The sequence below is a fragment of the Neltuma alba genome, unplaced genomic scaffold, assembly GCF_004799145.2.
Source record: "Neltuma alba isolate B1F8T4 unplaced genomic scaffold, ASM479914v2 tig00005234_pilon, whole genome shotgun sequence".
Taxonomy (NCBI): domain Eukaryota; kingdom Viridiplantae; phylum Streptophyta; class Magnoliopsida; order Fabales; family Fabaceae; genus Neltuma; species Neltuma alba.
In genome coordinates, this window is record NW_021634028.1 from 1 (window position 1) to 25,881 (window position 25,881).

General features: G+C 36.9%; 6 protein-coding genes and 1 non-coding gene across 7 annotated transcripts; 4 read left to right on the forward strand and 3 right to left on the reverse strand.

The window, feature by feature from the left end:
- Positions 1-3,485: 3,485 nt before the first annotated feature.
- On the forward strand, positions 3,486-6,769 carry LOC114747157 (probable beta-1,4-xylosyltransferase IRX10L). The gene is made up of 4 exons (XM_028935451.1): positions 3,486-3,785; positions 4,970-5,358; positions 5,505-5,746; positions 6,045-6,769. Exons 1-4 carry the CDS (start codon positions 3,680-3,682, stop codon positions 6,556-6,558), a joined length of 1,251 nt encoding a protein of 416 aa, XP_028791284.1. The 5' UTR covers positions 3,486-3,679; the 3' UTR covers positions 6,559-6,769.
- Positions 6,770-7,714: 945 nt separating this feature from the next.
- On the reverse strand, positions 7,715-11,219 carry LOC114747158 (chromophore lyase CRL, chloroplastic-like). The gene is made up of 9 exons (XM_028935452.1): positions 10,905-11,219; positions 10,730-10,779; positions 10,357-10,417; positions 10,214-10,249; positions 9,913-9,963; positions 9,220-9,312; positions 8,808-8,912; positions 8,399-8,491; positions 7,715-8,261 (listed from the first exon to the last, which is right to left on the reverse strand). Exons 1-9 carry the CDS (start codon positions 11,073-11,075, stop codon positions 8,121-8,123), a joined length of 801 nt encoding a protein of 266 aa, XP_028791285.1. The 5' UTR covers positions 11,076-11,219; the 3' UTR covers positions 7,715-8,120.
- A 1,600-nt stretch (positions 11,220-12,819) lies between these two features.
- On the reverse strand, positions 12,820-14,570 carry LOC114747164 (succinate dehydrogenase assembly factor 2, mitochondrial-like). The gene is given in 6 exon segments (XM_028935458.1): positions 12,820-13,168; positions 13,277-13,345; positions 13,825-13,951; positions 14,089-14,153; positions 14,156-14,198; positions 14,301-14,570. Coding segments are annotated over 6 exon segments (549 nt in total). The 5' UTR covers positions 14,399-14,570; the 3' UTR covers positions 12,820-13,021.
- Positions 14,571-17,260: 2,690 nt separating this feature from the next.
- On the reverse strand, positions 17,261-20,037 carry LOC114747159 ((+)-neomenthol dehydrogenase-like). The gene is made up of 4 exons (XM_028935454.1): positions 19,662-20,037; positions 18,883-19,141; positions 18,401-18,595; positions 17,261-17,729 (listed from the first exon to the last, which is right to left on the reverse strand). The coding sequence occupies exons 1-4, from the start codon at positions 19,751-19,753 to the stop codon at positions 17,334-17,336; spliced, it is 942 nt and encodes a 313-aa protein (XP_028791287.1). The 5' UTR covers positions 19,754-20,037; the 3' UTR covers positions 17,261-17,333.
- Positions 20,038-20,090: 53 nt separating this feature from the next.
- TRNAS-AGA (transfer RNA serine (anticodon AGA)) lies at positions 20,091-20,172 on the forward strand. Its single transcript has one exon. It is a non-coding gene; the product is annotated as a tRNA-Ser (tRNA).
- Positions 20,173-20,224: 52 nt separating this feature from the next.
- Positions 20,225-22,090, forward strand: LOC114747163 (pentatricopeptide repeat-containing protein At5g61800-like). Its single transcript, XM_028935457.1, has one exon. The coding sequence runs from the start codon at positions 20,332-20,334 to the stop codon at positions 21,835-21,837; it is 1,506 nt and encodes a 501-aa protein (XP_028791290.1). The 5' UTR covers positions 20,225-20,331; the 3' UTR covers positions 21,838-22,090.
- A 398-nt stretch (positions 22,091-22,488) lies between these two features.
- Positions 22,489-25,738, forward strand: LOC114747162 (calnexin homolog). Its single transcript, XM_028935456.1, has 6 exons — positions 22,489-22,739; positions 22,844-22,913; positions 23,678-24,801; positions 24,941-25,012; positions 25,102-25,215; positions 25,349-25,738. Exons 1-6 carry the CDS (start codon positions 22,635-22,637, stop codon positions 25,478-25,480), a joined length of 1,617 nt encoding a protein of 538 aa, XP_028791289.1. The 5' UTR covers positions 22,489-22,634; the 3' UTR covers positions 25,481-25,738.
- Positions 25,739-25,881: the final 143 nt, after the last annotated feature.

The window sequence follows — 25,881 nt, forward strand, 5'->3', positions numbered from 1 at the left end:
TGAGCGCGTAGAGTTGAGTTTAATTAGGTCATGTGATTAATTATGTTCCCTCCAGTAATTGTAACTACATTTTAAGTTTAACGTCACATCTCCATTGGCTGGATAATTATTTCAACAAATTAATTTCGGTAAATAAAATTGCTCATAATATGAAGATGTACGAACCGAGTTTAAATGCGTGTTCATGCATGTAAGCATCCTTTGCTGCGTAATATAAAAAATAAGATTAAAATATTTCTCTAAATTATTTAATTTTAACAATTACGATGTATCATTAGTATATATATTAAGCAACAAGTTAAATAAATTAGCTTAAAAAAATATATATTCCTCTGTTTGTTAGTATAAGATTTAATTAACTAATTTGAATAGTATAATAATATTAATTAAATTAGTTAATATGATATATTTTTTATGAAACATCCTGATATGTTTTTTAATTTATTTTTCTCTCTTCTATTTGATTATTGTTAGAAAAATATTAATACGGTTAATTTAAAAAATAATAAATATATGAAATAAATCTTATATATAAGATCAATATTAATTTTCTAAATAAGTTTACATCAGGATAAGAAGAATAATAAATATAAAATATAAAATAAATCACTGCATTACATTTATCACTAAAATTAGTTTCTTAACTACTAAACTTCTGTATGAGAGGAGCATGAAAATATTAAAAAAAATGGTTCATTGAGCATAAATATTTTTTATATTTAATGAATATGAGTTGGGTATCGAATGTATAGTATTGCTGCCAGTGGATGGTGATCGTCGGTGTAGATTTTATTGGGAATGTGCATTTGACTTCTGATTTTTTTAATTCTAATGACAATAAAATGGGTTGTTAGAAATCTAATTTATTAGGGGAAAAAATGAGTAATTTACGAGGAGTAAACTGCTAGGATACAACAAGGGTGAGGAGGGCAAGAACGCACGTGGAGATGGTAAGGGGGTGATTGGCATTATGATGGTTAATGATTACATGGCGACATGGCATCCCTTCCTGTGCTTTGTGAGGTGCTTGGTCGATCCCCACGCGCTCCTTCAGGCGCCCATATCCTACTTCATTCTGCCACTCTAGATTCACTCACATATGGTACCTACCTATATATTACCTCCACTAATGATTTATAACAGTCTGTAAAATAAATTTTATAATTAAAAACGGATGTAGTTCTCCTTCTACCCATATTTTTATATGCACGTGTCCTCTCTAAACATATACCTTGAAAGTATTAATAGATCACGTTATGTGAGTTAAATTTTTTTATGGTGCTAATGGATAAAATTATTATAATTTTGAACATTCAGAATGATTTTTAATTAACAAAATTTTTAAATATGCAGTACTTTTTAAGTAAAAAATTTTAGAATAATTTACATATACTTCTTCATTTGATTACTGAAAGTATTGAATGAGCAACATGCAATATAATAATTTTGATAGAAAATGATACCAACTGTGCAGTTCACTTACTGTTAAAAAAATTTTTTTGGGGGGTTATTACATCGTTTGCGCGGGAGGATATTTCACCAGCATCACCCTTTTCCTTACACGTAACATTCTTTTAGGAAATATTTGACCGTGGGCACAAGCACAATCTCGGGTCGCCCATTATGCTAGGCGTCCATTGGATTAAAAAGCTAATCATTAAAATAAACAAAAATTGCAGTTTGCTTAAAAGCACAGGGGGGGCATTTTAAACTGGGCTTCACAGCCAGTTTAGGGCCCTTAATTACCTACTTACTGGGGTTGAATCAACAGCTCGAGGCTGGAAGAGAGGCCTCAGAAGTTTTAACTTCCTGGGCCATAGTTATCAACCCAATCACAACGCAGGAAAATGAGAATCAACCTCATCAAACTTTAGCATCTGAAAAAAATTATCTTTAATAAAAAATATTTATGTCTAGTAAAAAAAAAAAAAAAGGAGGATGCGATGATTTCTCCTTCAGTTCAACACCTATCAAGCATCTTTATAAAATATTCTTATATAATATTGAATTATAGATTAATTTATAAGTTAGATAATTAGTTTAAAAAATGATAAATATAAAAAGTAGATCTATACTTGCAAAAAAAAGAGAATATATTCAAATTCAAACCTCAACTATTTATATATCAAAGACTGAGACGATATTTAAGAAGGTATAACACCATCCAATCCTCCGTTAACATAAACATTTGGTGGAAGAATCAATTTGTTTAGAACACGTTAAATGATAATATTCATGTTTATGACGAGAAAAAAGGTAATTATAATAGTTTTGAGCTTAAACGTTGTTGAATGCGAGTTTAAAAAGAAAATTCCTAAGACTTCATTTGGTAAACTTGTAAAACAGAAACGAATCGTAATAAAATATCCATTATTTAAATCACGAAGCATGCGTTGATAAGCACGAACTAGTATTGATTTGGCTACGCTGTTAAAAAAGTCCAACTTATTTTATTTTACGGTTCTAATTATAAAGCTAGTTAACTAAATTAAGACTAAGAAAATAAGTTAAGTTAATTATCTGCAATAGATAGGTGCTGTCTTTCTAAAATATCATTATTAACCAAGTGTATTGGTTAAAATTACCGAAGAATTATCTTGTAAAAATACATAAATATGATAAATAAAATAGATTGAAGTCTCATATAAAATAAAAATCAAATGAGATTTTATATTAAGAACCAAAGTATATATATTACCCTTCCAATTCTAAATATAAAACCCTTTTACACTATAAAAAAAATCTTTTATTTAGGACGGAAAGTATATCTAGGAGTGGAGGAGTATATGAAACATGTTTGATTATAAGTGAAAGTATTCAAAACGCATGTGGATATTTTTCTTCTTACAAACATCCAGTCCACAAAATAGGATTTTCTTTGGTTGGAAAACTGCAAATTTTGAGAGCAAATAGTATTACTGATACGATTTACTCACGAAGGCGGCGGAAAAGACAATGTGTCCGGAAATTTCTGTTAAATGCGGCATTCTTGCGATAAATTTCGTGCCCAAACACAGAAAGAAATCTAGCCTTTTCATGCCTGCAAATTTACTATTTATGGCAAAATTTTATAACTTGTATAATTAAATACGAAGATTTTTGAGGACGCCCTCTGAAGAAAAACAATTTCACACGTGGAAGAACGGCATTGGTTGAAAAAATAGTACAAGACAGACGACCGGGGTTGAACTTCACAGCGTGACGTAGCTGGGTTTAGGTGTGTATATGGTAGTCTGAGATGGACTGCTCATCCACCCGCCGATAAAGAAATCGAAGGAATCTGACATTTTCAAATCCTGCTGCTTCTCCTTCTTCAATAATCCACCATCGCTCACGTTAATTTTCAGAGTAGTTGGAAACCCTTTAACTCTGTTTCTTCAAAGCCAATATTCGCCTTCTTGTTCTGCCAAATCTGTCTCTCTCGTTGCTGCTGAGAAGATCCCCTATTCCTTTTCTTCGAGCGGAGCCTCAAAAGCCCAAACGCTAAGAAATCTCCCACAACTACTCTGCCCTGTGACGTCTTAACTTTCGTCCTCTTCTTCTGCTGACTAAAATTGACTTCCTTTCGTTCTTTTACTCGTCTATCACAGCTATATTTTTGTGACCAGCTTTCCTCTTCTTCCGTGTCTATCAGTGAGATTCCTCGAATTAAAACTTCCTGGGGAATCAAAAATTCAAAATGAATAGTAGGAAATGGGGTTTCGTTGGGCTTCTTTGTGTTGCTTTCCTCTGTACAAGTGGTGCTGTCGAGCGAGGTCGAAATCAACCTACTGAAAGAATTTCAGGTGCAATCCCTGTCATTGACCCACTTCGTTTTTCGATTTATTTAATCTCCGAGTTCTTTTTTAATTTCGGAAGTTTAGTTATCTTCCTTTGATTTGGGGCTGTTGATTACAGTCGAGTTCATTTTGGTCATGATTGGATCCTTCATAGTTGTGGCGCTCTCCTGGGTTCTTCTGACGCGTATTCAATTAAGATCTACTTTAGATTAAGGTTCACTTGGATATCTATATAAGCTGTTGACTTTCTTTTTGGTTTTTGCCAAATTTATGCGTACTGGTCTCGATATAGATCTTTTGTTCCCTAGCATCTTGTGAAACACCATAGTCCTAAAATCACATTTTTAAGTTGCTACCGTGCTAGTTAGATCACACATTGAATTATTTGTTGGTTTGATATGGGCGGGCGCGGCTCCAACACTGAGTATGAACCGCTTTAGGGATTGACGTTCTGAAGCTGCTCCAGTTGCAATGGATAATAGATGATATAGAAGCCGTTATCGGTCCCGTCAATTGATTTTTTTTAAGAAAAAAATGGAATTAATAGAGTGGCTCTATCTGCTGTTATTGGGTCAGCTAATTGTTTGCAATATCAACACAGGTTCTTGTGGTCAATTTTCACTAGGATAGGGATATGCAGGCTGATAGGAGGTAGTAAAGCGTTCTGTTTACTTAGTGATCTCATGCCAGCCAAAATCATGCCCTTTTTTTGTATCAAAGAAAAATGTATTACTTTGGTATATGGAGTCAGAGGTTTATTCGGACACACCTATATACTGGGGCACTATATATCACCCAGGTAAAGATGAGTGAAGTCAAAGTTAAATGCTCTAATTAATCCGATATATCTGAAGGTGGCTCTGTTATATTGCTGTGGAAGTGAGACATGAGTTCAAATATCGGTAGTCCATTAAATTTGATTTGGTGTTTGTTGTTAATTTTGATAATTATGGGTCTACCTGCACAGGTATGCCTGGTTGCTTGAAATTTTAATTTCAGGTCATTGATAAGCTGGCTTCTCTGCAACTTCTCAAAGCCTTTCATAATGAAACTCATTATAGTGATAAGCTTGACACATACAGATCTGCTAAACTTCAGTGTGATCTGAACTACTTCAGAATCAATGTTATATTTAATCTGTATAACCGAGACTAATCATCAGTGTTTATATTATGGATGAACAATTGCAGGTAGTGCTGGTGATGTACTAGAAGATGATCCAGTGGGAAGGTTGAAGGTTTTTGTTTATGAACTCCCTAGCAAATATAATAAGAAAATTCTGCAAAAGGATCCAAGATGCCTCACTCATATGTTTGCAGCTGAAATCTTTATGCATAGATTTCTCTTATCTAGTCCTGTTCGAACCCTTAATCCTGAAGAAGCTGATTGGTTTTACACCCCAGTATACACCACCTGTGATTTGACACCGAATGGACTTCCTTTACCTTTTAAATCACCGAGAATGATGAGAAGTGCTATACAGCTTATTTCTTCAAACTGGCCTTATTGGAATCGGACAGAAGGGGCGGATCATTTCTTTGTGGTTCCTCATGACTTTGGTGCATGTTTCCATTATCAAGTATGAAAATTTAGTACATCATTTTATAAGTTTTTTTAAAAAGAATATTTTGTGCGCAAATAAAGTAATATTTTTCAAGTATATCAGATTACTTTGTTGGTATTATACATGAAAGTATATATTTTTGTTATATTGTTTTGTTCCAGGAAGAGAAGGCGATTGAAAGAGGAATTCTGCCATTGCTGCAGCGTGCTACCTTGGTTCAGACATTTGGACAGAGGAATCATGTCTGCCTAAAAGAGGGCTCAATCACCATTCCTCCATATGCTCCACCTCAGAAAATGCACACCCATTTAATTCCTGAAAAAACTCCTAGATCCATTTTTGTTTACTTTCGAGGATTGTTTTATGATGTTGGAAATGACCCTGAAGGCGGCTACTATGCAAGGTAGGTCTTATATTTCAATACATATGTGCCAAAGAATGTAGTGGCATCCTATGATCGAAAATGCTATTAGAATTTAATTGATGTGTTTAGTTATTATGATTGAATTATTAAAACTAGTAAATCAAATTGGAACTTAGTCCTTTGGTGATCAAAAGTTGACTTTTGAGATTACGTGCAGAAATCAACGAAAAATATGCTTGAAAGTCTGGTGCTATGCATGCATGTTTTTGTAATGTAAAGCAAACACAACTACAGATAATTTTATCAGTCAAAGTGATTGTATCTTGTAAATTTACAGAGGTGCAAGAGCAGCAGTGTGGGAGAATTTTAAGGACAACCCACTTTTTGACATTTCTACTGAGCATCCAACTACATATTACGAGGACATGCAACGCGCTGTCTTTTGTCTGTGTCCACTTGGCTGGGCCCCTTGGAGTCCTAGATTGGTTGAAGCTGTGATATTTGGTTGCATCCCTGTTATCATTGCTGATGATATTGTCCTACCATTTGCTGACGCAATCCCATGGGAAGAGATTGGTGTATTTGTTGACGAAGAGGATGTCCCTAAGTTGGACACTATACTCACATCTATCCCACCAGAAGTAATATTAAGGAAGCAGAGGTTGCTTGCAAACCCTTCCATGAAGCAAGCTATGCTATTCCCTCAGCCTGCGCAACCAGGAGATGCTTTCCATCAAGTTCTAAACGGGCTTGCACGTAAATTGCCACACGACAAGAGTATATACTTGAAACCAGGGGAAAAGATTTTGAATTGGACTGCTGGCCCTGTGGGTGACCTGAAACCTTGGTAGAGGTTATAACAGTTTTTCTTTGAGGCAATTAGGATTCTTTATGTTGCTTGGTCAAATCCTCCAAGTGTTCATAGGGGTTGGTTGTAATTCAGATGCTGGGTTCAATTTTCATTGTAAATTTTGATAATTTTTCCAGACAATATATTAGATATGTTGTCCATTTGCAGCTATGATGGAGTTTTCTTTTGTTGTTATGCCTCTCTTTTAATAATTCTTTCATTGTACGTTTCTTGATCCTCTGTGCATGAAAGGAACGTGTAAAGTTCATGTGTTTTCAATCACCTCTCAACTAGGGGTGTTGATTCTTTAAAAAGCTCGAGATTAGCTGGTGGTATAATTTCTGGTTGTTCTGGAACCAGAGCGTGTCCGGTAAGGTAGTTTCAAAGCTAATAATGCTTACTCATAGCATATGTCCTTCTCCCGTATAATTATTTTATACTAACAACTGGTGGTTCATTTCTAATTAATCGTGTGTTGACCATCATGCCCACCACCGCCTCCAACAACCGCCTATTTTCCCCCCAATTTTTGACATCGTTAGATAATTTACATTTCTCAATAAACAAATGCAGTGAAACACAAAATTTGGCAGTGGACATTATTGTACGTTGTGGGGGTATGAAAGCCACGCTTTTTTCATGGAGGCTGCAGACACAACATGGCGATGAAACTTATACGCCTATCTTCCACCATTTTGTGTGTCGCACCACTTTCCATTGTCATTGACCAATCTTGAGAAGCAGTAATTGGTGGGCACTGAAAGAGCAAAGAAAAACACAGCACCACCAGACCCCCTTCTCCATCATCCCCTTGGCCCCATGCCGGTCCTCCCCAATCCTTTTGCTCCCAATCCACTTATAACCATCACCGTACTTCAACAGCACTCATAATTTCCGTAGGCCTCACTCCCAATCAAGCCTATATATCTGTCCGCATTGCGGACTTGCTTTATATTTTCCCCCCAACGTTCCTAGTTTACAACTTTAAATATATTAGTATGGTATAATGTTAAACCTCCATCGTGAAGTTGCCTGATAGATGCTTCTACCCTCTTTATTTTTGGTAAATAACCGGTCATCCCTTTCTCTTCTAACACCACGAAACTATAAAGCAACCTCAGTTTTGCCAATAAATGCATAAGCAGAGAGAAAGCAGATAATGCAACCACGCAAATAGCTTCAAGGAACCTATATAAATCTTTACATGAATGTGCTAGAAAAACTCATGCAATGTTTGACCGATCGAGAGAACAGCGACCTATTTATTGGCTGTTGCTTATAATATCGAACTACACTATTGACAGTAAGATACTACTGATGACTGAAGACCTACGAAAATGGGTGTTGCGGCCGTGTAAAATAAAGCAATTACACATTTTGCATGAAAGGCACCATCTGGGGCTATTCCACAATGATTTAAGGTCATTTTCTTTTCAATGCTCTCAATTTCCTAACTCTGCAGCCTTTGGAGCTTCGCAATAGCTTCATCCCCAGTTGGGGAAAGCGGCTGCTTCCTCTTAAAAAGATCCTGAAACAAGATAAATTCATGATGAATTTTTCTCTTCATTCTTGCAAGATAAATGAACCCTCTATTCTTCTCTCCATGGATGGTGGAGGGGGGAAGTTCAAGGGAGAAAACATATCGTTGAAACTGGAGGTTGGTGCGGGCTTGAACTCATAAGGTCCTTCCTTCGGCCCCCAAACCTGCAATCAGGCACAAAAATAAATAATGTTGAATCTTTTTCCCTCAGATAAATGCCTATTTACAAGTAGCCATTCCTGTGACCCATTTCGACAAACTAGCTAAAAAAAAAAAATGCAGAATTAGGTACAAAACTAACTTGATTTCCATTGTCATCATAACCCCTATCCCAGGTTTGTATCTCCTTATTTTTCATGACTGTGAGTTCGGTAGTACAGTAGGATGCTCCATTCTGCAACAAAAAGGACAAGATATTATACAGAATTAGAATAGAATAATCCCCTCCAAAGGAAAGGGAGTTTGAATCTTGAGAACAAAAGGATAGAAAACCAATTGAGAGAAAAAAGACAAGCAAAAAAATTCAAAATCCAAGTTCAACAAAGCTGGCACATTACCAAGGATTTTTAACTTTATGTTCTATATTGATGATATTAAATCCACGTTCAACAAACCATCATGAGACCATCTTGGACAAAGAAAAGCAGCACATAAGACTCGGGATGGGGAGGGGATGATTTCTATAAGGCAATAGTTTAACTACAAATTACCCATGAATTAGGAAACCCGCCAGGAGGGGTTGAACCTTCATATAAGCAGCGTTTTCCACGCGGACAGCGCTTCAGATGTATTGTTGTCAAATGCTCTGCAATGTCCTGCAAACCACGGCACACTTACTCAGAAAACAACCATGCTCAATTGCTTATACAGTTTAAAGATACCATCCACATTTAAAATCACTTCCATAACATACTTGATACTTATTTTTATTTTATAATTTAAATTCTAGGATTTTTTTTTAAAATCTTTTGACAGTATATCATATCTCGTAAATTTTTTTTTCTTTTTATTGATATAGACTGTACTGCTGAAAATCAGATAAAACTAGCTAAGGTTCAGAAAAATTTATATAGCCTTATGCCCTTAAACTGTATCCTCTTATAGACATGATTGAATGCTTACCCCAATGACTTCTTCTTGCTGTGGACGCTGATCCTTTGGGCGATCACAAAAGTTCTTGTACTCCTCCATGTCTCTAATGGCATATGTACTTAACTACAGAAAATCGAAGCTAGCAGTCAGGCACTAATTCAAAATAACATATAATGTCCATTAATCAGTAACAGGAATGAGAGAACAGTAATCTTCTAAAGATGAGGTATGCAGCTTCCTCTATCAGAAGTTCAACAAAACCTAGTTACATCTTAGACCACTTACTTTTGGTTGCCATAGAAATCAGAAACAAATTCAAAAGTCCAAAAAGTTCAGAGGAGATGCATTCCTCAAGGTAAGGGAGCATAAATGGTCCAAAGAAGGGAGGAGGGAAGAAAGGCATGAGAACACATACTCTTCAAATATTTATTCCATAGAAAAATAAAGAGTCGTTCCCTTTAAAGAAGTCCTCCTTGTTATTTTATGAAGTTAGAGATGTTAGAAAGCAAAGATAGCATAAATTACATAATCTAAATCACAATTCTCAACCATGACGCAGCAAAATTTAACTAAATTTCACAGAATAAACTCCTCATAATTATTAAATGAGAGGGAGAGAGCACCGTATAACCATATAATAGCAGCCATACCAAGTTCCATGCATAAATGCAAATAGCTAAAAGAACCACAAAAAGGACATCATAAAACTGGTCGCACACAAACCTCAACATCGCATTTCAACTCTTTTGGACAAGGTTTCACCATTAAAAACCTCTGCATGGAGATGATAGAAGATAATTTAGACCATGCATCATCAGAAAAACCAAAATAGTAAGGTGCGTGTGGCAAAATTCCCAGAAAGTCAACATTGTGGAGTAGTCTTGCGCATGTTCAGGTTTTTCTTTTCTTTTTCTTTTTCCCACCTTTTCTGGGCCACTGGTTCATGTTCAGATTTTGAGTATTAAGAAACATACGAAATAAATTTGAACATCAATTCTCACAACTCACAAGACATGTGTACTACCTGTCGAAAGGGCTTTTGTGGAGTCCTCCAAAATGCCTATCAGCACAAAGAAAAAATATTCATGAGCAACTTATGAGATTGAGATCTACAAGACGGAAAAATTATTCACAATGAAGATGCTAGTATACTCGTATTATATTCACCTGTTCAAAATACAGGACATTTGAACCATTCACTAGATCTGCCGCAGGGCACGTGAGCATTCTGCGAAAATTATAGATAAAAATGATGCATTTATGAGTGGCTTCCCTCTCCAAAAACAAATGAAGAAAATAAATTCGGTCATCACTCCCTCCCTTTTCCCCTTCTCAAACTGAAAAATTTCCAGAGGGAATCGTTAAGAAATTATGGTTCCAGGCAATGCAACTTCGAAAACGGTGAAATGTATAGGCATTAGGTACTGATACTAATTATAATCTGAAACGTCTGGGAATAAAATAGGCAAAACAGAAGCTGCTATAGTACAGATAATGGTAACAGTGCCAATCAGAAACTGAAAAGAATGAATTAACATACCTAATATTGAAATAATTATCCGGGTCTCTGGAGGCTTGCTCTTTTGAATACTACACCAAAAAGTTTTGAAGAATTAAGCACAAACATAGAGAAAAGGATCATCTAGCACACACATATACACGCACAACAAGCAACAAGGAGCAGTAAAGAATGCAAATATGAGTAGACGATTCACCTTTTCGCCGGCGAGGGACTGAGAGACAATACGAGCATGGTCCCAACGTGTGGTAGACTTACTTAGTCGCTTCACCAGAAGTGCACCTCCAAGGAGTACTAGAGTCTTCACCACCAGCCCCCGAGCACGGTTCCATCCATTGGAATCGTTCGAATCCGACTCCTTACCCATGTAAACTGTTTACTATACAAATAATAATCCGCGAAACTGAGGAATCATCTAAATCCAGCCATTCTTAAGACATCAATCATCGTACAAAAAGAATCTAGAAACTTTGCAGGTGAAGCAGAAGACGGTTTAAGAAGAAAACAAAGGAACTCGTCAAATTAAAGTTACAGGAGTAGACACATAAGGGGGAAATGGCAGCCTAGCTGCTGCGACAATCTTCATTGGCCTGAGAAAGGCTCATCATCATCATCATCCCGAGATAGAGGCACAGACCTCAACTTTTTGTGAGATCACTCCCCCGCCGTCAATTGGGTTAACCAGCATTAGTCTGAAATAAAATCAACAAAATTTATTACGAATGTAAGACGTGTATTTTACTCATCAGCGCGGCAGGATTCTGATTTATTCAGCTATAATTTTTGCAATTTTAACATTTTACTTATTTATTTTTTTGATGAAGTACTTATTTATTTTTTTGCATGTCACCATAATTAACTAAACAGCGTTCTACTTATTGAAAATATAAGAAGAAATAAAAGAGAAGAAAACATACCACTTAGATAAAAATTTCATTTATTTAGAATATGATATATTCATTATGATTTTAATACGCCTTGTATTATAAGAATCAATAAATTAATAATTTGCAAGATATGTAATTAAAGATTTTAATCTATATAGTTAACTTATATAATTTTCTTGAGTGATGAAATATAATTCACTAACTAAATTGTAGTTATATTATTTATGAGACTTCTAATTGACCAATTCCAGATTAATTTGTGGGACTTATAACCGAATATTCATGATTTAGAAATGTCAGCACGAATATACGAAGTGAATTAATATATTTAAAAATTTTAAAATATTAAATGAGTGAACATTCAACCCGAACAAGATGAATTACTGTTCAAGGCACCAATTGTATGCAGTCCATTCGCTATTGAAGGAACCTTGAACAAAAATGCTTCCATGCTTTGACGCTAATATCGACTCACGGCGATCATAATTCATAATTACAAAATGTGATTTTTTTTTGTTGAAAAAATTATAAATAAAGACACTAAGTTGCGGTCCTCAATTTAACAAATAAACACCCGATCCTCCTTTTTCAAATATAAAATCGTAATGAATATTTAAAATATCTCTTAGCCAGATGACAAGTTGACTATGGAAAATGACAAATTCATTTTAATGAATGACAATTTGAGTGGACCAAATTACGACTTGACTAAAGGTGTACCAAATGACGAGTTGACTATGAGAAATGATAAATTTACTTTAACAAATGACAATTTCAGTAAACTAAATCACAATTTAACTGAATAACAATTTAGACATTTCACTCACGTTTCACATTTATAAAAATAGGACCTAATCCTTATTTGCTATTTTTCAAATTAAAAATCTCAAATCGCAATTTTACATATTGAGGGTCTTTATTTGTAATTTTTTTTTTCCCGTATAATAGCTCGCACACTCAAACATCCATTCCTTAAGCAGCGGTTGGTATCAATTGAACTGCAAACCACACGGTTTATCAAGGGAGAACCATGGCAGGTTCACCCCTACCAACCACATCATTCAAAAAATGACTTAAATTCCCTCTGGTAGAAGAGAAATCAAGAATCAAGCAAGGGGGAAGTCAAGTCTCGTCTCTTTCTTTTGTTTTGTTTCTTGTAGGTATCTCCCTTTGAGTTAAGAATGATAGAACCCAGCACTTTATTCCCAAAAAAAAAAAAACAAAGAAAAGAAAACAAGTTTAACACACAGAACACCGAGGATAACAGTCAGGCCAAAGGAGTATTTTCATGTCTCAAGCAGCTTATACAAGCCTTGAAATTGCAGTTACTCAGCCCTTCATAAACACAACAATAATGGCCGACCAGATTTTATTCAATCCTTTTTTTGCTTTTACAAAGAGACAACCCCAAACCATCGAGAAGGAGCTACTGATTCCCAGCAACAGGACCATCCCGACCTTTCTTGATATCATCCCAACCTCTTACCCATGGTTGGCCAGGCGTTGCTCTTGTTTCAGGGGCGGCATGGCTATCAAGGTTCTTCTTGACTCCGTCCCGCACAGCAGCAAAGACCTACAAGGCAACAGATGGTTCGTGTGAGAATTTTAACCCCGAAGAAAAAACACGGGGAGGAAAATGTGAATTGGAACTTCATCATTGAATTGATAGCAAGAAACTCACTGGATTTGAGGTGACTGCTTCAGGGGGTTGCTCCTGCCCGGATACCCATTTCCATAAATCCGGATTCTCCTGCAGTCCAGAAATTAGATGTTTGAAATGCCACGGACTCACAGGTGTTAAGGTTTTTGAGTTTTCAGAGAAGCATTGCTACCGCTCCAAATATCATGTTCTAAAGACCTAAAGAACCAAACGGCCTCTAGCTTTTGACCTGAAAAATTTCTTTTCTGGTCCTGATTAACTAGAAGTTAGGATTCTCTTCCCAAATCAAATCAGATTCCAGACTTGAACTACTCTATCTTACCTTGATGATGTTTGACTAGATATAAGTGGCAAAAAGATAGTCCGTGAAGGGGATTATAATACTAAGTAGTAAAATTAAATCTCTTGCAGGCATGCATTCATTCAAAGAGACAGAGACACAAACAAGAGCTACGGAAGATATTGGAAAGCACTTGATTCCTAAGAACATAACAGTTAGGGCAGATAGAGCGAAATGAATTCTTCCGTGATCTTATTAATAAAAAATATAAGGATGACTCAGAAAATACCATGTCCAGAACATGAATAAGAGATTTAAGCCGATTTTCATCCAAGGAATGGATATTCTCCTCCACCCATTTGCCGAGGACCAAGTCCAGCTCCAGGAACCCTCGTTGCTTGCTTCTGTACAATAATCTACACATAAATTGAAACATGAAGTAAATCAACATGTCAAGTCTATCATTACAAAAAAAAAAAAAAGATGATGGAGGAACGTATTCAATAGAAGAGAGGAGAAATGAGGAGAAAACACTGAGATTCCAGAATGGAACCTATTAAACAAGCGCCTTTTGCTTTCTTCGTTGGACAGGTCTATAGCAAGCGATTGAGCGTCGTTACTCTGGAAGTGAATCGAGAAGACAAAGCATATCCATAGGAAGGCCTAAAAAAACAATAACCCCCACTTCCATAAGAGAAAAAAATTAAAAAAGAAACACCAATCAGAGTTCAAATTCACGGGAGAAATTTATGGTTTAAGGAGAACCTGAGAAGGGGATTTGAAGTAGGTTGGATAGAGCTTGGCGTAGACGCATAATTGAGCACCCTGGAAACGTTAATTACAAGTCTTCGCAAACTCGCCATTACAATCAGATTGTGGTTTCTGCAGAACCTAAACCCAAGAATTTAAATTGCACCGCTGTTACAAACAAATTAATCGCCAACCAAAAGAGAAGTGAAGGGATTCCGCCCTTTAGGGGCTAAGTTTAGGTATTTGGCAGCAATTCTTGCTTTGCTAGTTGGAAAGGAAACCACGCACAGACGAGGCAGGGCGACGACTGTCGTGTCCCTTCTTCAGCCACGGGGGCTAGGAGCGCCGGGTCTTTTCGCGCTGTGAGAGGCTTTAGAGCGTTGGATTAATCCGATGTTTGACAGCGTGACACGGAGTAGAGGCCACGTGCGACCTTGCATGTACACGTCCTTCCTGAAATCGGTGGAATAATAATTAGAGAAGAGAAAGAAAACAGGGATTAGAATGAGGGGTAAAAGAAGTAAGAAAGAATATTAGAAATCAACGATTCTACCTCTCTATCTTTGACAATGGTGGGAAAATGGAGATCAATGATAGCTGACACGCAACAACATGACAGAAGCACAAAACAAGGACATGGTGGCAGAATACCATCCTCGGCCGCCCTGGGACATGTTTATATTGCAGGTTGAAACTATAGTTGTATTTTGAAATCTGTGAAATTGAGGTTACAAATTAAGTTGAACAAAAACTATTGTTTGGTTGGGTTAACTTTTCTAACTAACTTTTGGCTTTCAACCTTAGTTGGATTCAACGGAGAAAAATATGACTTTTCAAACTGCAGTGTCAAACGGTGATTATTAAAAATGAACATTCCAGATTTACCTTCACATTTTTTCCTCTATCTCATCTCCTTCGTTAGCATAATATGTTTTTATTTAGACCAAATAAATTTTAATTTATATTCATGTTTGTCTATTATGTATATTTAATTAATTATCTACAATGTGTTTTCAAATTTTTCTTCATAACAAATATTTTTATTTTATAATTTTACAAATAAACTATTTATATTTTATCATAATAATTTTATGTATTTTTTAAATTATTATCACATTAAAAACTTAAAATTTTAAACATTATTATCCAATAAAGTCCATACCCTTTTTAGTCATTTTACAATTAAACTAACTTTTTTATTAATCATCCAAACAACTTTTAACTTTTTCAACTGACTTTTAAAACCACCTATCCAAACATACTCTAATTGACCTTTACTCTTACTTCAGTTACAAGAATCAGTTGAATTAGAAGTCAACTTTGCGTAACACTAATTCAAACATGCCCTTAGCTTCATTACTTGAAACTTGAAAACCGTTAATTACTTTTTCTAGAATGCGAACTGATATTGTAATTAAAAAAATATTTAGTATAAACAATTACTTATTATATGGGTTAAGTAAATCCATGAAGATTGAATGGGAAATACTATCTCCTTCCATAATATTTTTTAATTTTACATATACAGGTTTGTTCAAGTTAATATACTAAGTAATTTTTTGTTCTAAAAACTCTTTTAATAAATTTTGTTAATCCCAATCTTAGTTCTTACTCTCATTTTCAATGCAAGGCTCTAGTAAATAGGCTCTCTTTTTGGGCTACAATAGAGTTTTAATCCTCGTCAATTTTTCGTATGAAGGGAAAAAATGGAACGAACTGATAAAAGAAAAAGCTTCGCATTCGCAGGCTCGCAGCGTGCGTGCGCCCTGTGCCTTCTATCTTTAATCACTTAATCAGCAAGAGAATTATATAAATATCATGTAAATAGCTCACAATTTTCATTCCCTATATTTTAAAATGGCTAAAAAAAATGGTGAATAAGGTGCAAATTGCTTGGCCTTCTTAATTTTTTCTCTTTTTTTTTTTGAGTTTCATTATTATTTTATTAAATATTTATTTATAGTTATTACTTTTAATTATCTTTTAAATTGTATTATAATTTCTTTTATGAAATATGTTTTTACTGTTTATATGTGTTTATTTTTAAATTTATTTAACATTTTATTTCTTATATATGTGTTATACACATATATAATATTTTTTATTTAATTCTCACATTACTGATTCAGCAGAAAAACCACAATCCACTAGGCTTGCAGGTTCAATATTCAGCTTTTAAAATGTTGATAATGTGTTATAAATAATGTTCAGAGTAACATATAAATGGGATAAGATGGAGCATTTTTTTTAGTTCGATGGTTTAATTTTTTTGTTTTGAAAAAAAATATAAACTCGAATATTAGTTATTTTTAACGAATACAGTTTATCTGTTGGGGGTTAAAAAAACACGCGCGCGCGCACAATTTACAACCCACCGCTACATAATTAAATTTTAATCCTCAAATATATTGGTACATAAAAGTATTAAATTGTTTGTGTTATAAAAACTATAAATTAAATTTCACTACAGCCTTAAAATCTCTTATTAATATCTACGAAAATGGTAAGCGCGCGCGCACAGCGGATAAAAGTTAAATGCAGAATTAATTGAACAGATTTGTGAATATCTGATTCGAGGATTAAAAGACTGAAATGATACTCCTTTGATCCTTAATATAAGACTCATTTAACTAATTTGATTAGATTAAGGAAGTTAGGTAAGTTAGTTAATTATAAGAAATGTGACATGTTTTTCCTAAAATACCGTAATCATCTTTCTTAATACCCTCTCTTCCTATTCTATTTGATTATAGTTGAGAGAGTATCTATAGGGGTAATTTAGAGAAAATTGATAAATATAAAAAATGGGTATTATATTTATAACCAAAACCAACTCAATAATTGGGTCCTATATTAAAGACCGGAAGAGTATTAACTATTAGCACTAGGAAATAGTAACCTCGTGGGGAAATAGACAAGGCGAAACATCAGGTTGACTTCAAACATGGTTTTACATGGACTGATCAAGCAAGCCGACTTCTTCTCCATCCCAAAAGGTGATAGCTGCCCTTCATACATATACACAATACATCTCAAAATCCAAATGGCTTAAAATTTAATCTCCCGCCTTTCTGCAAAGAATTTCCCAGATACAGGTTGGTCAGGAAGAAGGGCAAGCCATACTCCAGTATCAGCTCCTTCCTCAGCAGTGATATTTCCTGCATAACCCGTAAGAGCAGTCTTCACCCACCCAGGGCAATAGCAATTGATGTAAATCCTCTCACCCTGGGGTCGCTCACAAAGCTTTCTTGCCATAAGTCTGGTATAAGCATTAACTGCAAGTTTTGACACAGAGTAGTCAGTGAAGGTTTGAGGCCACCCATTTGATGTCCATGTTCCATCTTCTACTTGATGTAGGAAAGTGGACACAGTCCTGTCAACCAGTTCCTCTGAAAAGGATTCCTCGTCATCTAGTTGCTCCCTCAAGGCTACATCGCCGATTCTCTGTCCCTCAAGCAGCTAAAAATCAGTCTTTTTTTATTTTGGCTACGACCTATAACAAGTTGCATAAGGAACCAATGGCCCTATTGTAATTTAAAGCAGCTAACAACAAGATATCGCCAGAAGGCACACATCACATATTTAAATGGCAGAATAAATGCGAAACAAAACGAAAGGATGTATAATTATATGAATTTTTCAGTCTAACATATCAGTCAAGGGAAAATGAAAATGAAGTACAGGAGAGACCACAGGAATTCTGATAGGCGTCATAAAGCTTAATGCTTCTCTAACACTTTCAGGTTCTAACTTAACCTTGTTGAAAGTTTCAAGTAATATTAGTAGACTAAGAATAAAGAAATTTAAGGAATTTAACATACAAAGAACACGGATATCTCTGTAGCGGTGACATGTTCTAATTTAGTCCCAATAATTGCAAATTCTGAATATGAAGGCAGACAAGAAAATAGCAAATTTACCAGAAGAAAGTGTAAACAAAAGAAGGAATTAAAGATGAAGATCAACTTCGCTTCAGGATATATCACAAGAAAAAAGATTGCTTCGCCATAGTTCGCGCGCGCGCGCACACAACATACATATACATATATGTTGGTATACTATATAACACAGAAAAGATGTATCTTCAGGAAGCAACATAAAGAATTTTCACTTACATTGCGTCTACCATTTAGCCTACCAAGACGCGAGCTCACATTAACAATACGAGCACCTTTAGTGGAAGGCTTCATCAACGGAATCATAGTTTCAGTCATTATCTTAACGCCATAATAATTTGTTTTAATAACCTTAAGGGCATTTTCAACAGAGTTATCAAACCCAAGATTGAAATTAACTCCTGCATTGTTTACCTGCAGAGAATAACATTGTTTAGAAACATAAATGGAGGGCCTGTTTTACTTCCTAGTTCCTGCTAAAATTTGTTGTATTTGAGTAGAATTTCATGGCCAGAAGGTATTAATATAAATTTAAAGTAAACGAACATATATAAGGCAGCGAACATTGAGAAGGTAAACTAGAAGCAATTAGAATTTACGAACAATTATGAAGATCCCAATATCGGTCAGTTGGTCAGCGCTTGAGTTGAAACCAGGTTATATATAAAAAGAAAAAGAAAAAGAAAATCTTTGAAACCAACCAGAATATCCAAACCAGCGTAATTTTTCTGTAACCACTCAGCAAAATGGTAGACGGATGAAGAATCTAGTACATCCAGTTGATGTGAAACTACGCTAAGACCACCTTCTTGCAAGACCTTAGCTGCCTCACAACCGGCACTCGCATCCCTTGATGTTAATATAACAGTCAATCCGTGTCCAGCTAGTTGTCTACAAATCTCAAATCCAATGCCTCTGTTTCCACCAGTAACCACGGCAACTGTTTCCTTAGACCACCACCTGCGATTATGCAAATTAAAGGGGGGGAAAAAAATCTAATGCCATGAAGGGCGGGAAAGATTCTGAATTACTGTAGGTGTAAACAGCAATCACGGTTAAAAAAAATACATATAGCCGTATTTACATACCTGCCTAGTGCGATTATTCTCAGGTCGAATTCAATTATCCAATTAGAAAGACATTCAGTCTTCTGCATTTAGTCCAGATACTTATTATTTAATCGATTAAAAGACAAATAAATTTTATACACCCGAAACTTTTTCCTTTTCTGGTTTTGCCAAGTAGCAAGCTCCTATCCTTACAAGTTTCAGTGCCATATAAATTTGACCACTCTTAAACTCGTAATGCCTCTTTTTCCTGTCAGCTCTAATAGAGTGTGCGTAGTTGGTAGATTTTTGGGATGTTAGAATCCAGCAAATGTTGGTTTTCGGCATCGGGCGATCATAAATCCAACGGCGAGCAAACTTTAAAATTAAGTTCCTTTTAAGCTGAAATAGATTAAAGGAGCGAATAATCCAACCTCTGGTGATCAGAATAGGGCATGGTCCTGAGAATCGATATCTCTTGCATCCTCTTTTCTCTTCGCTCCTTCGCTTTCTCTTTGTTTCCCATATCCTTCTCGTGTCCTATCACCAAAGCTTCGGATATCGAGCTCGCTCACTGTTTGGAGTCACGTGGAACCGCTGGGGGGTGTGGTTTTCAGCCAAATTTTACCTCCCGACGTTGTATGAGACGTCTGAGTTTATACCTCAGGCCGCCGCCACCCGCCAAGGAGCAGCTTCCCGCCGCGGGCACAAGTGGCTTCTTGGGCTTCTATACGGCTTGCTTGCTTCGTTTTCGTGGGCCGGAGTTTACCTATGTTTTGGGCATTAGTCGATTCCGTTAGACCGTTACCATAGTAAGAATGCCTCATTACCAGTTGAAAAGATGCGGGAAGCACATCAATGAGGTGGACGTGCCGGAGTGGTTATCGGGCATGACTAGAAATCATGTGGGCTCTGCCCGCGCAGGTTCGAATCCTGCCGTTCACGATTTTTGTTTTTATTTTTTCTTGTTTCGTTTTCGTCCCAACCTATAAAAAGAGGCGGATTCTGCCGACGAGCATGGTGAAAGTACGAGTCCCATACATATGCTCGTCCGAAGTATCATATCTCCGGCTGATTCGTCACTGAAGCAAAGGTGTGGGTTACATGAATCTCTTAAATGGGATAAAGAGATGCAAATTCATCAAACAACTGCATCAGCTTCATGGTTATTCAATTACTTCCGGTCTCCTCTTCCTTCATCCTTCACCTTTCTTGAATACCATTCTCCACACCCTTGCTTCCATCCTCATACCCACTAACTTGGCCAAATCCGCCACTTTCAACCCATCGAGCTATGCACTCTCTGTTTTCCGTTCCATTCCAAACCCATCAACATTCTCGTATAATAACCTCATTCGAGTTCACACTCTTCTTTCCACGCCTCTCTGCGCCCTCCACATATTTACCCTGTTGCGCCGTCTCTCTGTTTCCCCTGACTTCCACACCTTCCCATTTGTTCTCAAAGCCTGCGCTCAACTCCGTGTTCTTGCCCTCTCACAATCAGTTCATTCACAAGCTTTCAAGTTCGGGTTCGTCGCCCATTTGTTCGTACTGAATTCTCTTGTACGTGTTTACTCTGTCCACGACCGTGTCGACGATGCCTACCAAATGTTCGCCGAAAGTCCTTACAGGGATGTTGTCTCTTACAATACCATGATTGATGGGTTTGTCAAGGCTCGGCAGATTACGCGAGCACGTGAGATGTTTGACCAAATGCCCGTACGTGATGCTGTTTCTTGGGGCACTATGATAGCTGGTTATACCCAGGCCAATTTGTGCAGTGAAGCCATCGAACTCTTCAATCAGCTTCTTGCTTTAGAACTTCGCCCAGACAACATCGCACTGGTCTCCGTTCTTTCTGCTTGTGCTCAGCTGGGGGAATTAGAACAGGGGAAAATTATCCACGAGCACATCACCCGAAATGGCATTCATGTTTCTTCCTTTTTGACCACTGCTTTGGTGGATTTTTATGCCAAGTGCGGATGTCTTGAGACTGCAATAGATATATTCGATTCAAGCACTGATAAAAATGTGTTTACGTGGAATGCAATGTTTGCCGGTCTTGCGATGCACGGCAAGGGTTCGGTTTTGCTAGACTACTTTTCTAGAATGATTGGATCTGGAATCCAACCTGACGAAGTGAGCTTCTTAGCAGTTTTAATGGGATGTAGCCACGCTGGTCTGGTCCATGAAGCTCGAAAACTCTTAAATGAAATGGAACCTGTTTATGGGATTCCTCCGGAGCTGAAACATTATGGTTGCATGGTGGACATGTTGGGGCGGGCAGGTTTGATTGGAGAAGCGATGGAGCTTATAAGAGGAATGCCATATGATGGGGATATTTTCGTGTGGGGAGGGTTGCTTGGAGGATGTAGGACACATGGGAACCTTGAGATCGCAAAGAAAGCAGCCCAACAAGTGATGGAGATAAAACCAGAGGACGGTGGGGTTTATTCCATTATGGCCAATATTTATGCCCACACACAGCAATGGGATGATGTGGTCAAGATTAGGAGATTGTTGAGTGCCAATAAGAAGGCCAAGAAAATCACTGCCTTCAGTTTGATTAGATTGAACGACGACCATGAGCTCGTCCGGCTTACAGCATGACATCTTTAAACTGATCCGATGGAAGCTCTGTCCCTGCAAATATGTCTGTGCCTGTTGTTCCGGACTTGGAATTCTCTATCCTGCCGTATGAATCTTGAATGGATATGGTTGTTCTTTGAATCTCCATCCTGCAAATACGTAGTTGCGTTGCATGGTAATTTGAAGCTGTAACTTGAATACATCTCACTTATAGTTCTTCCTATGTATTCGGCTGCTAATCAAGTGATTGAGCTTTTGCATGCCTGCAATATTTGCAATGAATCAACGTCTATCCTTTACATGCAAAATGCAGAAATATTTTAGCCTAATTTAATATCTTATTCTTTACGCACACACACACAACCAAAAATCAAATAACTTATGGATCAAATAAAATATTTTTCCTAAAATACTCTTGAAAAATTGGAAAACTTGCAATACAAGTATTTTCCACGGCTAAATTTTGAAAAGAAAATGCTCTTATCCCTTAAAAAAAGCAAACATCTGGCAAAAAACAAAAAAAGGCGAACGGGGGAATGACGCAAGATAAATACGTGGCAACTAGCGATTGGACATATTTACGTGGCACCAGAACGCAAAATGCATTGGTTGGAACAGCGACAAGGAAGTCTCGCGGAGAACTATTATAAAAAGGAGAACAAACAAATGATTTCACGGTTTAATAGCTAACATTTTTCATCTAGAATTATATTTACCTTGGAACAGGGTTTTATTTACAAGCCCAATTTTCTTCCTCTCACTCGCATTTTTAGTCTATTAGGGTTTCACTGTGGAGAGTCACTGAGGAAGCGGAAGCCATGGGAGAACGAAAACCGATCCCTTTGGGGCTCTCTTTACTTCTCCTGTTAATTGCTTGTTCTTCGTTTCACATGCTTTGCACTTCTGATGATCACGATGATGCGGTAATTTGGCTCCTTCTGGTCCTTTCCTAGTTTAATTAATTTTTGTCTCGTTCTCTATTGGATCTCTATTTTTTAAAAATTTGTTTGATTTGAATTTCATTTAGATCTTCTACGAGTCATTTGACGAAGATTTTGAAGGCCGTTGGATTGTGTCCGAGAAGGATGACTACAAAGGTAAATATATTGTTCTATCTTTTATTGTCGTCGGAGATCGGTGAAAATGGTGGTTATTCCTTATTGCTGTTTGGTCGCCAACAGCTCCTGAAGGGATGAAACGAGTAAAATTTATTTTTCACTTAACTCTCTTCTTCCTGTCTTCGTTGATATAGAAAATTGATCCTATTGATGGTGCGTGCCGTAAATCAGTTATTACGGATTAACCATTCTCGACTTGTGTAGTCACATCACTTGACTTACATCCCACTCCAAAATACTACTCTGGGATACTGAGAAAGCTTGCAGCTGCGATTGAAAATAGTTTTTAGGAAATTTTCTTGGCAAAATCTGAACTTTTGAGAGAAAATTGGGAGTACTAAAACCAAATAGAAAGGTAAACTTCTTCAATGTTTGTAGTTTCTTTGCCTAGGCAAGCAAAAGGATGAATGTTTGTGGGCATATAAATTTTTTAGGGGAAATAGTGAGCACTGAAGGATTGCAATAAATCTGCAACAATAGGCCGCTGACATGTACTACTATCTCTATTATGAGTTCCTCATTGGCATCGCATTTTGGAATTCTCTTCAAATATTTGTGCGTCTACGGATTACCCATACCCATAAGGCCATAAGATGGCATTTCATTCTGAGTTTAATAAATATTCTTCCATCTATTCTTTCAACGATTTTATTTTTATATCTTTCTCTGATAGTGGAGTTTCATTCGATACCTGCTCCAAAATTTTAAGGGGGAAGAAGATTCTGATTTGTAATGTTTTTCAGGTGTGTGGAAGCATGAGAAGAGTGAAGGGCATGATGATTATGGACTTCTTGTCAGTGAGAAGGCCAAGAAATACGCCATAGTCAAAGAACTTGAGCCTGTAAGTCTTAAGGATGGAACAGTTGTTCTCCAGTTTGAGACTCGTCTACAGAATGGCCTTGAATGTGGCGGTGCATATTTGAAGTATCTCCGACCACAGGAGGTCGGATGGAAACCCAAGGAATTTGACAATGAATCTCCATATTCTATCATGTTCGGTCCTGACAAATGTGGGGCCACAAACAAGGTGCACTTTATTTTCAAGCATAAGAATCCCAAGAGCGGGGAGTATGTAGAACATCATCTGAAGTTTCCCCCATCTGTCCCATCTGACAAACTATCTCATGTATACACTGCTATTTTGAAGACTGACAATGAGTTGCGAATTTTGATTGATGGGGAGGAGAAGAAAAAGGCAAATTTCTTATCTTCAGATGATTTTGAGCCTCCACTTATCCCTCCCAAGACAATCCCTGATCCTGATGATAAGAAACCCGAGGACTGGGATGAGAGACCCAAAATTCCAGACCCAAATGCTGTGAAGCCAGATGACTGGGATGAGGATGCACCCATGGAAATTGAAGATGAAGAAGCTGAGAAGCCTGAAGGATGGTTAGATGATGAGCCTGAGGAGATAGATGACCCAGATGCAACTAAACCAGAAGATTGGGATGACGAGGAGGATGGTGAGTGGGAAGCCCCTAAAATTGATAACCCAAAGTGTGAAGCAGCCCCTGGTTGTGGTGAGTGGAAGAGACCAATGAAGAGGAATCCAGCTTACAAGGGAAAATGGCATGCTCCCCTCATTGAGAACCCCAATTACAAGGGTATATGGAAGCCTCGGGACATTCCTAATCCAGACTACTTCCAACTTGAGAAACCTGATTTTGAGCCTATTGCTGCTATTGGCATTGAGATTTGGACAATGCAAGATGGCATCCTCTTCGACAATATTTTGATAGCCAAAGACGATAGTATTGCAGAGTCTTATCGGGAGACTACATGGAAGCCTAAATTTACTGTTGAGAAAGAGAAACAAAAGGCTGAAGAGTTGGCTCCCGAAGCAGGTGGCCTTGCAGCTTACCAGGTAAAACGCAATTGGCAGTATTCTTTTCCTTGGTCTCTTCCGTAATTTTTATTAACCTCCCCCTCTCACTTTCATATGCACGGACACATAGATTTTGCTTTTTCGCCCTCTCACGCTCATTGAAATTTCAATGTTGCAGAAGAAGGTTTTTGAGCTCTTATACAAGATTGCGGACATTCCCTTCCTCAGTTCCTACAAGCTTAAGATATTTGTAAGTAATCATCTTTGATATTTTTTCAATTCGGAATTCATTACGTTTCACCTTGTGGTATGTGCCCCTAAACTTAATTTTCCCCGCAGGATCTGGTTGAAAAGGCAGAGAAGCAACCCAATCTAACGATCGGAATTCTTGCATCCATTATAGTAGTCGTCTTGACAATTTTCTTCAAGATTATATTTGGAGGGAAGAGGCCTGTGAGTAGCTAAACTCCTTTGATTTTCTTTTTTGCCTGTTAAAATATCTGGTTCTCATGTTCTATCATCTATGTTCCTTTGCGGGAAGTTTTGTTCAAATTTGTCTTCTGACCAATTTGTAATCTTTTTGCAGGCAAGAGTTGAGAGGACAAACGAGCAACCGGCAGAAACTTCCAATAATCAAGGCAGTGCTGAGAGAGAAGAGGACGAAGACAGGGAGGAAACATCTGCTGCTCCCCGAAGGAGGCCAAGGCGAGAGACTTAACACCATTGGTTGAATATGGATGGTTGAAACGTGCGGCTATCAGGATCATTGCTTGATAAGTTTTGTGCTTGGTAGAACGAACTTAGGTCGATTCAATAGCAGTTTGTTTTCATAATTCACTTTTGCATTTTGAGATATGGATATGCTTAAGGAGTGTAAATCAGGACGTGCTTGTACAATTGTTTATCTTTATTTTTACGCTAGTGGAATTGGATTTCCCCCCTTTTTGGGTAAAAGTGGAAGTGGATTTCTTCTGTTGTCATATGAAAGTATGACTAAAAGTGTATGAATAGAAACTAAACTATGGTTTTAAAAGTGTTTTTACAGTTTACGAAATAAATATGTAAAGGAATTTGTTTTGTTTTGTGAAAAAATATTTTTTAAGGATTGCCAAACACTTC